This window comes from Cetorhinus maximus, chromosome 5, assembly GCF_964194155.1.
Source record: "Cetorhinus maximus chromosome 5, sCetMax3.hap1.1, whole genome shotgun sequence".
Classification (NCBI taxonomy): Eukaryota; Metazoa; Chordata; class Chondrichthyes; order Lamniformes; family Cetorhinidae; genus Cetorhinus; species Cetorhinus maximus.
The window spans coordinates 41,024,639-41,037,497 of NC_135883.1; the positions used below are offsets into that span (position 1 = coordinate 41,024,639).

At 43.3% G+C, this 12,859-nt stretch overlaps 1 protein-coding gene across 1 annotated transcript in view; it reads right to left on the bottom strand.

The window, feature by feature from the left end:
- Window positions 1-4,724: 4,724 nt before the first annotated feature.
- The window catches only part of khdrbs2 (KH domain containing, RNA binding, signal transduction associated 2), a 626,587-nt gene continuing 618,452 nt past the window's right edge, over window positions 4,725-12,859 (bottom strand). Inside the window, exons 9-11 of the mRNA XM_078541836.1 lie at window positions 7,267-7,350; window positions 5,123-5,174; window positions 4,725-4,889 (exon numbers count right to left, since the gene is read on the bottom strand). Of these exons, the coding sequence (XP_078397962.1) occupies window positions 5,164-5,174; window positions 7,267-7,350 (95 nt within the window). The 3' untranslated portion in view covers window positions 4,725-4,889; window positions 5,123-5,163. The remainder of the gene's footprint in view (window positions 4,890-5,122; window positions 5,175-7,266; window positions 7,351-12,859) is intronic.

The window sequence follows — 12,859 nt, forward strand, 5'->3', positions numbered from 1 at the left end:
CTTTTCAACCTTGGAGGCCATGTGTTGAGGATTGGAGTCCAGGATCGGGATTAACGACAGGTTTTGTTCAAATGGTGCTTCTGACTGAATTAGTAATAGTGTCTTCTCAGGACTGGCTGCAGACTGGAAGTTAAAAAGATTTAGTTCACCTTTGCACGCTATGAAGTCCGCATGCTGAAGCCGTTAATTGGCCAGCCAGTCGGAGGCCAATCGCGGGCGGTGGACCGTTTCCCGGCCGCTCCTGGGCCTGCCCACCTCACCCACCTGTCGACCTGAAAATCCTGCCCCTACAGTTCTATTAACTGTTCTCTCCCCACAGCCTCATCAACCAGGATTGCCGTCTTTGTTGTCCTGTGTATTCGTGGCCCCAAGCATCTCTGCTATGTCACACCACTGAACCTACTTCCATTCAGACGATTACTGCTACCATTGCTTTTTATCAGCAACATGCAACCAATTTGATTAGGATTTTGAAAGGAATTGTTGGAGTATGTACAGAGAAAGATTTTCCACTGGTGGGGGCTCCAGGATAAGGGGTCACAACATTCAAGTTAGAGCCAGGCCATTCAGGAGAGAGGTCAGGGAACGCTTCTGAACACAAGTATGGAACTCCCTCACTCAAAAAAACAGGAGATGTTAGCTCAATTAATCATTTTCAATGCACGAGTGGTAGATTTTCATTAGCCAAGTGAATGCAGGAATGTGGAATCAAGACAGGTAGATGCTGCAGACCAGCCATGGTCTAAATTGAATGGTGAAACAGCCCCAAAGGGCCACTCCTGTTCCTATAACTACAAGGGAAAATATGCCACTGTCCTCTTTCACTGCAGGCTTAATTTTCCTCAGAACAAAATGCAAAATACTGCAGATGCTAGAAATCTGAAATAGAAACAGAAAACGCTGGAAACATTCAACAGATCAGGAGGCATCTATGGAGAGAAAAAAAACAGATTTAATGGGGTTGTTTCAACTACCAAGAAAACTCTGTTCCTGCAATCTCTTCTCACCGGCCCTGCACACTCTCCTCCTGGCCCTATGGCCTCTCTATACCCACCCACGTGCCCTCTTCTCCCCCCCAGTGCCCAGCCCCTTGTCCTTTTCTCCTTGACCACATGCTCTCTTCTCCCTCTCGTGCCCTCTTCCCCCTGCCCTTTGTGCCCTCTTCTCTCCCTTGATGATCCCCCCACCCCTCCTGGGGGATCCCTCTCCTTCATGATTCCTCTCCCCTCTGCACCCCCTCCCCCGGTGATCCCTCCCTGCTGCCATCTCTCTCCCCACTGCCAATTACCTCCCGCCAGCCCGCCTTTCTCTCTCCTCCACCCCATCTCTCCGTCCCACCCCAGCAACTCAAATAGAAAAGAGGTCTTGCTTTTAAATTCAACAGGAACTCTGTATTCCCAGACTGGAGCCACTAAAAGTCAACCTGGTAAATATCAGGGCCAATGTTTCAGCTTGATGGCGGTTCCTTCAAACTGGAAGAAGTTCAAAACGTAAGAGGATTTTAAGGGAAAACAGAGGCAGAGAAAGGAGGGTGGGGAAAGGGAGGAAAGAATGGGGGAGGGGAGGAAGGAAAAGGAGGGAAGGCTTGTGATAGGGTGAACGGCAGAAGAGGTTAAGTGACAAAAGGCAAAGGAGAGTTGTAATGGCTCTGTACTTGTTTAAAAGCTGTTTATCTACAACATCTTCCAATTCAGACAAAAAGTCATCAGCCTGAAACATTACTTCTGTTTCTCTCCCGACAGACGCTTGCTGACCTGCTGAGCGTTTCCAGCCTTTCCTGTTCTTGATCTTCCCCAGCTTCATTGATCAGCACCAGCTTACTGTGAAGAATAGATTCAATAAAATCAGAGTTATTACCCGAGTCCACACTCCCTACACACATTTCCACTTAGAAGGAGAAGGCACAGCTGATCAGATGCCAAGTCCTGCTTTATTCTCCGATATTTGGTTACCCCGGCAAGAATCTTATCACTTCCTTTTTGTAAGGAATTGTGATTTTCAGAATATTATAGAACTAGCAGGAATAACATTGTGAACCCTTAGCAGAAAGTTGTATGTTTTCTTTTCTCTCTCTCTTCAGAAAAAAAAAACACATTCTTAGCAGCCAGGGACTGAGGCAAAACTAAAATTTCCGAATTTATAGTAGGGAGTCTTCTGGCACCTCTGTGCCCTCTTATCTACAGGAGATTCCAGTAAGGGCTACCAAAACAGCCCTCAGCATGATATAAACTAAAAGGTGACCTCAAGCTAAAGAGATGGACAAGAAGAAGCTGATGTGTCCCAATGTGCCCAAAGCACCCGTCCCAAAGGATGTACCTACCCTTCCTTCCCGTCTTTTCACCAACTTTGGTGAACAAAACAGCCTTCCCATCTCACCCGCTTTCCACTGTTCAGCGTATTATGGCAGTGGAAGCATGTTAAGGTCCTTAATTGGCCACTCATGGGGCGGTGGGCCTTACCCACCCCATGTATTATGGAACTGGGTCAGGGGCGGACGGGAAGGTGGTGGGAAACCCGCCTATCATATTTTACATGCCCAACCCCCACCAAAAACATGCCTGGTTGGGGTTGGGAGGTGTGGGTGGGGGGGCTGCAGGGGGGAGGGTGTAAAATCCAGCCTGTAGAGTAGTTGTGCTAAATATCATAGATACATTTAAAGGGAAGCTAGATAAACGCATGGGGGAGAATGGAATAGAAGGATATGTGAGATGGGAGGAGGCTCACATGGGGCATAAACACAGGCATGGACTAGTTCAGCCTGATTCTGAGCTGCAAGTTCAATGCAACATTTCTTTACTTACAATGAAAGCCCAAATCTTGCCAAATCTCACAGAATCCTGACTGGTTGTCTCTAATTGCTCACAAGAGGAAGAAGATCAAGTTATCTCTTCACTGAGATTACTGCAGATCTGGAGTATCCATATCTACCTAATAAACTGTTGAACTTGTGTGAAGAGGAGTTTCCGCCATCTGCCCATTATTGTGGTAGCGAAAACATTGCCCCCCCCAAAAAAACAATGTAAATTCTAGTACCAATAAATGTTTCCCTAAATTGCAGAAACATCAATAAGATCATCTGCATATTAAGTGGGCATACTAAGTGGGAATGAAGTGATGGAATCTAAGCGAGCCGTCAGGTTTAGCGGTAGGTTCATTTGTTTCAACATGTTAACAATCCACAGTGCTGTAGTTCCCTCCTTAAGCAGTGGTACAGCTACATGAAATAATGAAGATGCATCTTCATTTCTCTCTCTGTGTTCTCTGCCTTTTGAATTGAGTCCAGTCTTTTAACTTGACCCTGCCAAGGCCAATGATTCCCTTATTTGATTAGAATGGGACTAGTCACCATAGAAAACGAATAGGGCCATGCATATCTCGCACGAACAGACTGTTTCACTATGAGAACTAAGTCATTTTCCTTAGTCATCCTGTAAACACAAAGAACAACACAGCAAACACCAATGATGCATGAGTACATTTTGGCAAACTGAGACAATAAGGTCTGTGTTTTAAGGCAAATTCAACAGATTTTCATCCTTTTACTGCACGTAATGGTCATGGTTTAAAAGAAGATTGATACTGTACAGGAGCCACAACACAAGGGCGAAGAGAAACTATAGGCTGTGAGCTACAGGCAATGAGCGGTGGAGCCAAATTGGCTTTCATAAAATGGCTATAATGGAATTACTGTGGAGCGTCTAAAGCCTCAGCCAGATCACTTGAATGGGAGTTTGTGCAAACCTGGGAGGTGTGAAACAGGCAGTCACTGAGGGATAGAGGTCGAGGTACCACAAAGTCGAGCAAAAGATTGCAATTTTAAACGCAAGAGAGAGTTACACCCAAAGCCACTTATTTTTGGGTTTTCTACAATCCGTTAGGCTGGCTCATGATTCATTTTACCCTAAGGCTTCTAATCCACAAAATTGGCCACCTCCTCAGAACAGAACTGTGACATTCCACCAATTGTGCTAGTTCAGGAAGGATCTTCAGATTATGCTTCGTTTCTTAGGCATACCAGGTATGTTTTCCCTGCCACGAGATATTTAATTTTACTAACAAACCGACTAGTGCACCCCAATGAATCTAGTATAAGATTCAGTACTTTTTTTTGAAAGAAGTAACTTCCAGTGATTTAAAAATTGGAATGCTCACAGGAGGCGGACTGAACACTTATTAAAAATGATTATTCCTGCCGATGAGCTGATTTCCAGTTTTCCCCATCAAACTGCACCAGGTTATCGCTCTCGAGTACATCAAGCAATACTGTTGAATGGAAAGAGAAAAGAAAAACAGTTCCATTCTATTAGGTTTCTTGTTTGTGTTAGTTCATGGGAGATTTCCTGTCAATGATTATGCAAAATAATTTTAGCAAAAACCTGAAACCTACCCTAACAAGCTCAATTTCAAGCTCATTTTAGGTGCAATTTCTACCGAAAGGGGAAACTGCCATCATGGACTGGATGGGCCGAATTGCCTGTTTCTGGGCCCTTATACTCTATGTAACGCTATACTGCCTCCCACCACCACATCTTGCCATGCAGCTATAACCTGGGGTGTAGAGGCTACTTTTTAACGTTAAAACCACACAATCAGACAGCTGCAATTCTAGCTCTGACAATTTACTGTGCAATCAAATCTTTCAAGCAGCTTGCAAGCCTGAAGTAAAATTGAGCTGGAAAAAGTTTATTTTAAAGGGACATTAGGACACACCTTTTTCCCCCTTTGCAGAATGATGGGGAGATGGTGGAAGGATTCCCAGTTGATTATCGGTCCATTAAACCGCATCACGAACGCGCCTTCTGTGGCGAGCAAGTCCTGGCTTGGGACTTGAAGCCGGAGCTTCTGACCAAGAGGCAGGGACATTACCCAGTGTGCCACAAGACCTCCTACTGGAGAAAATGTAAAGGATGCATTTGTTTTTGTTCTTTTTGACCAACAGTATAGACTTGCTGCTGGCATTATGCAATTTAGAAGATTAAAACAAAAACAGTTAATACTTGCACTTCTTTAATTAAAAACCAAGCTTACAAACTCTAACCGATACAAGCTGGAGACAAAAATGCAATCTGACTGATCACAGGGGAGTTCTTTTGAACCCTGAACTCGGCATTGCATTGCCTACCTGATACTTAACGCTTGTGCTGCTTTTTTCTGGTTAATCTACTACCAGACACCTGAAAAGGAACAAACAGAGAAACAAACTTCAGCAGCAGGAAAACCAAAGGCTGCACTTCAAATCTTACAGACTTGAAAACAGAACTGTTGCCTCCTTAGTGCAAAGAAAGAAAGTACGTTACTAAATACATCTTAGCATGCAACTCCAGCTTCAAGACACTTGTTTGCACAAGCTGTATAATCTGCTTGCATTTTCGTTACTATGAAAAAAGTAAACCACTCGCAAGGACAAAAATGCCATTGTTTCAATATTTAACAAAAATACTAAAGGATATCAGGATCAATAACGCTTTTGATTACCCTAAAAAAATATATTGTACAGTACTCTAATTGCTTTCTGCTTTTCCCTTTTACGATGCAGTTTACGCAATTGAGGTTTTAACAAGAGCTGCATTACAATTATTGGTCATTTTAGTCTTGTTTATCGGAAACAGGGTTATATATTGAAAAGAAACAATGACGTGGTCATTAGTTATTGCTAATTAGCCATTTTAATAACCTATAATTCCTACGTTTGTTTATCACATTTTGGAAGGTTTACTTTTTTAACTGACAGTAACTGCTTCATTTGTAAATATTTAAAATAAATGTTGTATATGCAGCAAAATTATAGAGTTACTATTAGTGTTACCTTGTATTTGCAGGGTGTTTAACGTTTAGTCATCCTTTGAGTCCTGCGATATATTCTCTTAATAATCAGCCATCATGTCTGATTGCCTCAAAAAGAAATATCAGCCCCTCTAAACTGCTTTCACGAACGGTGAAATTCAGATACATTAGCACTGGAAATTACAAATAAAGTTTTTTAAAAGGTGAATGTCAAAACAATTGGGCAGTGACACTGATGATTTCCTGGCAAAGACAATTATTATCATCTCAATAATGCATTAGATGCCCTTTTTTGAGTGAAGACAAGAATGGGTTTCCATGTAATACGCACATGTTGATGGGATATTTAAAATAGGAGAATTCAACGGTCCAAGGCATTTAGACAGGCTAAAGTGGGAAGAGATCTTACCTCATTAATCTCCATTACATTGTCATGAGAGACATGCTAACACAAACAAGTCAATTAAGAGTTTTGCGTTTAGTAAGATCAAGCTTATAGGATAGTTTAAAATCCATTTATTGCTCTAACATTTTCTGCATTAAAGTTTACTAAAGATGAGTCAAGTAAACAGGTTAGCATGTTAACTTCTTTTTAAAGTTATTTACATCCACTGGGTGTTAATACAGCTTTTATGTTCTTACACAGTGTCAAGTTCTTAAAAACCAGCTAAAGGGTTCGTTTTGGTTTATATTGTAGCAACGGTTTAGGCATTTCCTGCAGAACAAAAGAGGCAGACATTTAAGAACTAGAATAAAATAATTCCAAATTTTAGTTCTTTACAAAAGAGTTCAGCTTTATTGACAAATTATGGCAAAATGTATTTGACAAATTAAAGTCACCTATTTAGATAAGCTTACACATGGAACTTTATGCAATTTTATCACCACATACAGGTTAAAACACTGAACAGATCACTTTAATAAAGTTAGCTACATACATAGCTGATTGTTTTCAATTCCATTAAACATCATTTTTAAAAAAATTAAATTTTACAAATTAAATATTGAACATCTTAAACTGACAAATATTAAAAGAAGACAGTTTAAAACAACTTATCTACAACTTGTTTATCACCTATTCAAATAAAAAGAGCCTTGTTACAATCTTCCATTATCCCTAAATAAGCATTCGCCTTTAACAGGTGGTGGGCTTGGAAATTTTAAATTCGTCATCAGTTCATGCTAGTTGAACATACTTCTACACATAGAACAATGAAAAAAAACAATTAAAAGGAACAGCATCCTTGTTGCATGTTCTGTGGACTGACTTGTCTATTCTATCAGTTACTGCCATAAAATAAAGCCAACGTTTCATCAAAGTTTTAGGAAATAGGAGCGCAACAAGGGTACCCAAGAGAAGCTAGCCCTAGGCAGGAAAATAAATGAACTATTACTTGTCTTGTAGTTGCTTATATGATGACCACAGGTCACTCATGTAGTCATTGTGCTCATTGTGGGACAAGGGCTGCCTTCAATATCTACCGTAGGGATGTTCTCTGTAGGTCCCTCTTGACCTCGGGATTGGTGCCTTCAGGCTCGGCCGGGATGCAACCCATTCTTCTTGACCTTGACAACAGAAAAGAAAAGGTAAACTTCGGTTAAAAATGAAAACTCAATAACAGGGTTACCCTAGTGGTTAAAACAATGCTTAAGTTGATCGGTCACATCTATATGCATGTTATTGTTCACTGGTTTAAGGGTCAAAAGTTATTTCAAGATGGTTGCTATATATTGTTGTATTATCTGTAAATAGCTAGAAACTAATGTGTTATGTGTAAGTGTTCCAGGGGGCCAGATTTCACAGCTGCACTAGAGACTCACGTGAAGTATAACAGAACCAATTCAACCCAGTCCTTCTTGTGTACCAGGCAGCATAGCAAAATTAAACATAAAGAGCTTCTGACCTTTCCAAGCTTACAGTGAGAGTATTAACAATATCCGGGAACCAAAAGACAACAAGAACATATGGCAGTGATTGAGAAATTATTCTCTGGAAAGTGGTTTGTTAATAGTTTTTCAAGCAAGCGCTATAAATTGTGATAGCCAATTTGCAGAGAAGGAACATTCAGAGATTAAGGTGTCAATAAATTAGTGACAGAGGGGATTAGGCAAAGGAGAAGCTTTGAAGCCTACAATGGCAACACAGGGACCAATTAGTGACCTGGGCCTGGGATTTCTGTGTTGTGTTTTTCTGTGCACTTTTGTCTGAAATCAGTGGGAAAAAATTCGCGGGATTTTAAGCACAAATTGCATCAAGTACAATCTCAGTTTCTGTGATGTTTTTGTAAATTTCTTTTAAAAAGGTCACAGTGGAAGCCAACCTCGCCCACAAAACTGGTGACACTCCCGGATGAAGTAATTGCCATAGGGTGTTCCCACTAATTACGCCCATTTCTGAAACTTGGAAGAGGCTAAGTTGGCTCTAATAGGCATGTTTTAAAATCTTCTGAAAGCAATATAAGAAAAAATTCTACGAAACCAACTACTATGTACCAAAATAACTGCCAGATGGTTTTGTATATTTTTAAAAGCCATTTTGTAGTTATTTAAGATTGGATTACTCACAGGTGGTGGACTGGATACTCTGATTAAAGTGCTTACTTTTTGCGATAAATCCATTTTCATCTGCATGAATGAAGCTGCTCTAAATTACCACTCGGGTAATATCAAGGAGAATTTTTAACTGAAAATTAAAAAATACTTTCTAAAACACTGTCCGATTGCAATGGGGGATTTTGCATTCAGCAATATGCAAATGAATATGAGCGGAAATGTATGAGGAAATACACTTGTCAAAACGGCATGCCTTTCTGGCCACAGTTTGCATCTGGAATGTCAATCGTGCCCAAGGTGGAAACTCTACCCCTTTTGCTCGTGACTTTGAGGTATCTGAGAGCTCTGGGCTGCTGGACTCACTAATCCGGATTGTCAGCATTTTTTTCATACATAAGGTCATGGGATGTGGGTGTCGATGGCAAGGCCAGCATTTGTTGCCCATCCCTAATTGCCCTTGAACTGAGGGGCTGGCTGGGACATTTTGAAGGGCAGTTAGAGTCAATCACATTGCTGTCGGTCTGGAGTCACATGTTTGGCAGACTGGGTTATGACGGCAGATTTCCCTTCCTAAAGGACATTAGTGAACCAGGCGGGTTTTTACAACAATCGATGATGGTTTTATGGTCACCGTTACTGAGGTTAGCTTTATATTCCTGATTTATTAATAAAATTCAAATCTACCAGCTGCCGTGGTGGGATTTGAACGTACTGCCCTAGAGGATTAGCCTAGGCCTCTGGATTATTAGTCCACTGACAATACCAAAACGTTACAATCTCCCCAGTGTTAAACTTTAGGAGAAAAGCAAAATACTGCGGATGCCGGAGATCTGAAATAAAACCAGAAAATGCTGGAAAAGCTCAGCAGGTCTGGCAGCATCTGTGGAGAGAGAAACAGAGTTAACGTTTTGAGTCCATATGACTCTGAACTCTTGTCTCATACTGTTACTTTGATATATGTAAGAGGTAATGCCAGGTGTGCCCTCGAATGTCGACATCATGGAGCGTGAAGTAGAGTCATACGGGGGAGAATTTCCTCCCTGTTGGGTGGGCCGGTTGGGAGTGGGCGTGGGCGGGAGCGGAGCTGATCGCCGCCATTTTACATTGGCCCGCCCTGCATGACGCGCACCCGAAAGCGCTACCTGGGCAGGCGGGGGGAGGAGGGAGAGTTGGGGCCTGCACTCTTCTGCGCATGCTCGCGAAAGAGCGCAGAAATCTCCCTGAGGCACGGAGCTGCCTCAGGGAGATAATTTAATAATAAAACATTGGAAAAAAGAAAAAATAACATTACTCAGACATGTACCCTCATGAGACAGTGTCACATGAGCTGGGACATGTTTGTGAATTTTCATAAGGCATTTTATTTAATTAATAAACACTTCATGAAACCTTATTCCGCCCGTGGACGAGGTTTCATGAAAAATGCAAAGGCCGCCTCAGCTCTTCGCCTGCCCGCCAACCTTAAGATTGGACGGGCAGCCCTGAGAATTACTTTAATTAGTTAATTAATGGCCTTAATAGGCCTTTGACAGTTCAGCGGGCGCGCTGCTGACTCTGGTGCGCGCCCACCAAACTGATGATCGGAATGATGGGCGGTGATGTCGGGACGCACGCCCGACATCACCGTGCGTCATTTTACACGTTGGCGCCGAATGGAAGATTCTGGCTATGGAGTTTTTCAGGCATTTTCTGTTTTTATTTTAAACTTTCAGAGAATGGGCAGTGAGATGGGAATTATTCTTACTGGGACCACCAGCATAGAACGATTGGCTGTCGGTTTCCAGTGCTGCCTTCTCAGCATAAAACAAAATCCTCTTATCTCTGAAGCCTCGGGATTGCCTACACTCTCCTTCCCTCCCTCATTCCTGCTCTCCCTCCCTCTCTCATTCCTACTCTCCCTCCTTCTCTCATTCCCGCTCTCCCTCCCTCTCTCATTCCCGCTTTCCCTCCCTCCCTCATTCCCGCTCTCCCTCCCTCTCTCCCTCCCTCTCTCATTCCCACTCTCCCTCCCTCTCTCATTCCTACTCTCCCTTCCACTCTCCCTCCCACTCTCCCCCCACTTTCCGCCCCACTCTCCCCCCCACTCTCCTTCCCACTCTCCTTCCCACTCTCCCTCCCTCCCTCACTCCCACTCTCCCTCCCTCCCTCCCTCATTCCCACTCTCCCTCCCTCCCTCATTCCCACTCTCCCTCCCTCCCTCATTCCCACTCTCCCTCCCTCCCTCATTCCCACTCTCCCTCCCTCCCTCATTCCCACTCTCCCTCCCTCCCTCCTTCTCACTCTCCCTCCCTCCCTCCCTCATTCCCACTCTCCCTCCCTCCCTCATTCCCACTCTCCCTCATTCCCACTCTCCCTCCCTCCCTCATTCCCACTCTCCCTCCCTCGTTCCCACTCTCTCCCCTTCACGCTGATTCTCTAGCTATTACCAGGTGTAGCAAAATTGAACTTGCTTACTTCGTGTACATCAAGGGCAGGCTGTGCCTTTGAACAAAGGTTCAAATTGGCCTGCGTTCACCGTTCAATTTAAGATATAAGTTGGTTTGTTAAGTGTTAAGATTTATGTGTCTGGTACATGAAATGCTCTCACCAAGCACATTCAGCCATCCATCACTGAATTTATAACATCTTGTCTCATACTGTTACTTCGATATATGTAAGAGGTAAAGCCGAGTGTGTCCTGGAATGTCGACATCATGGATCTCGAAAAATGTTGTTTAAGATTTAAAAACTCACCATCTTAACCGGCATACAATATGTGATACTGATTAAGCTGTATGCATTTTTACAATGAAAATGCAATGATTTGAAGATACATATTGTTATCACGTTCAGTGATTTGTATAACATTGACATCTTTCACTTAAATAGTGCCTTGTTAAAAAAAATTAATCCTTCATGGGTGTGGGCATCACTGGCCTTGAACTGAGTGGCTTGCTAGGCCATTCCAGAGGGCAGTTAAGAGTCAACCACATTGCTGTGGGTCTGGAGTCACATATAGGCCAGACCAGGTGAGGACAGCAGATTTCCTTCCCTAAAGGACATTAGTGAACCAGATGGGTTTTTATGACAATAGCTGATAGTTGTCATGGTCACCATCACTGAGACTAACTTTCAATTCCAGACTTTATGAATTGAATTTAAATTCCACAAGTTTCCATGGTGGGATTTGAACCCATGTCTCCGCAGCATTAGCCTGAGCCTCTGGATTATGAGCCCAGTGACATTATAACTATACCACCGTCTCCCCATGCTATGACACGATAGTAAAAATGTCCCAAGGGGCTTTACAGATGCATTACCAGACAAACTCTGACTCCGGACCACGCAAGGAGGGATAAGGTGATTAAAAAAGCTTGGTTAACAAAGCTGGAGGGTGACTAAAAGTAGGAGAGGTAGAGGTGGAAATGTTTAAGGAGGGAATTCCAGCACTTTGAGCCCAGGCATCTGTAGGCAAGGTTGAGAGATTGAGCAAGGCTGATAGTTGAGTGATGAAAATCAGGGATGCACGAGGAATTGGACTTGGAGGAATGCAGAGGCCTTGAAGGGTTGTAGGACTGAAGGGTGTTACAGAGATAGGGAAGGGATAAGGCCACGGAGGAACTTGAACACAGGCAGTTTTTTTGTTAGTAATTCAAGATGCTCCGGTATATCAGATGTGTATATTTTAGTTAAGCTGTCTTGCAGAATGATGTGCACAGCTGAACCAAAAAGGTCTAAGCGTGTTTCTTGTTGAGCTTGATGTCTACATGAACCAGTGGATTGATCGCACTTTGCTGAGTCTCAGAAAAATGCTTTGGTTTTATCCAGCTATGTCCAGCACTTCACCCAGACTTTCATTTAATATTCAGGTAGGAAATTATGGGGAGAATTTTCTCCCCATCGGAGGGGGTTGTGCACGCAGCCGATTGCCACCCGCAATTGGCTGGGCGCTGCCATTTTACGTGGGCGGGCCAATTAAGGCCTGCCCAGCGTGATGCACGCCCGGAAACGCTGAGCCCTCCAGCGCGGGTGGGGTTGGGGGGGGGGGGGGGGGGGGGGGGTTGTTGCCTGAGTCGAGGCCTGCGCTCTTTCACGCATGTGTGTGAAAGAGCACAGAAATCTCCCTGGGTCACAGAGCTGCCTCAAGGAGGTTAGTTTAAGTTTAAAAAATTTTAATAAAGGGAAAAAAATGTTTTTTAAGACATATCCCCTCATGTGAAACTGTCAATGAATTTTATTAAAAATGTTTTCAAACTTTTAAAAACCTTCATGAAACCTCATCCCGCCATGGATGAGGTTTCATGAAAAATATGAAGGCCGCCTGGGCTCTTCGCCTGCCGCCAACCTTAAGGTTGGACGGGCAGCTCTGTTTATTGTTTTAATTGATAGTTAGCTGGCCTTAACAGGCCTTTGACAGTTTGGCGGGCGCGCAGCTGACTTGGGTACACGCCCATCGAACTGAAAATCTGAATTTGCGCAGTGACATCAGGACGCACACCCGACATCACCGCGCATCATTTTACGCCTCGGCGAGCAGGCCTCG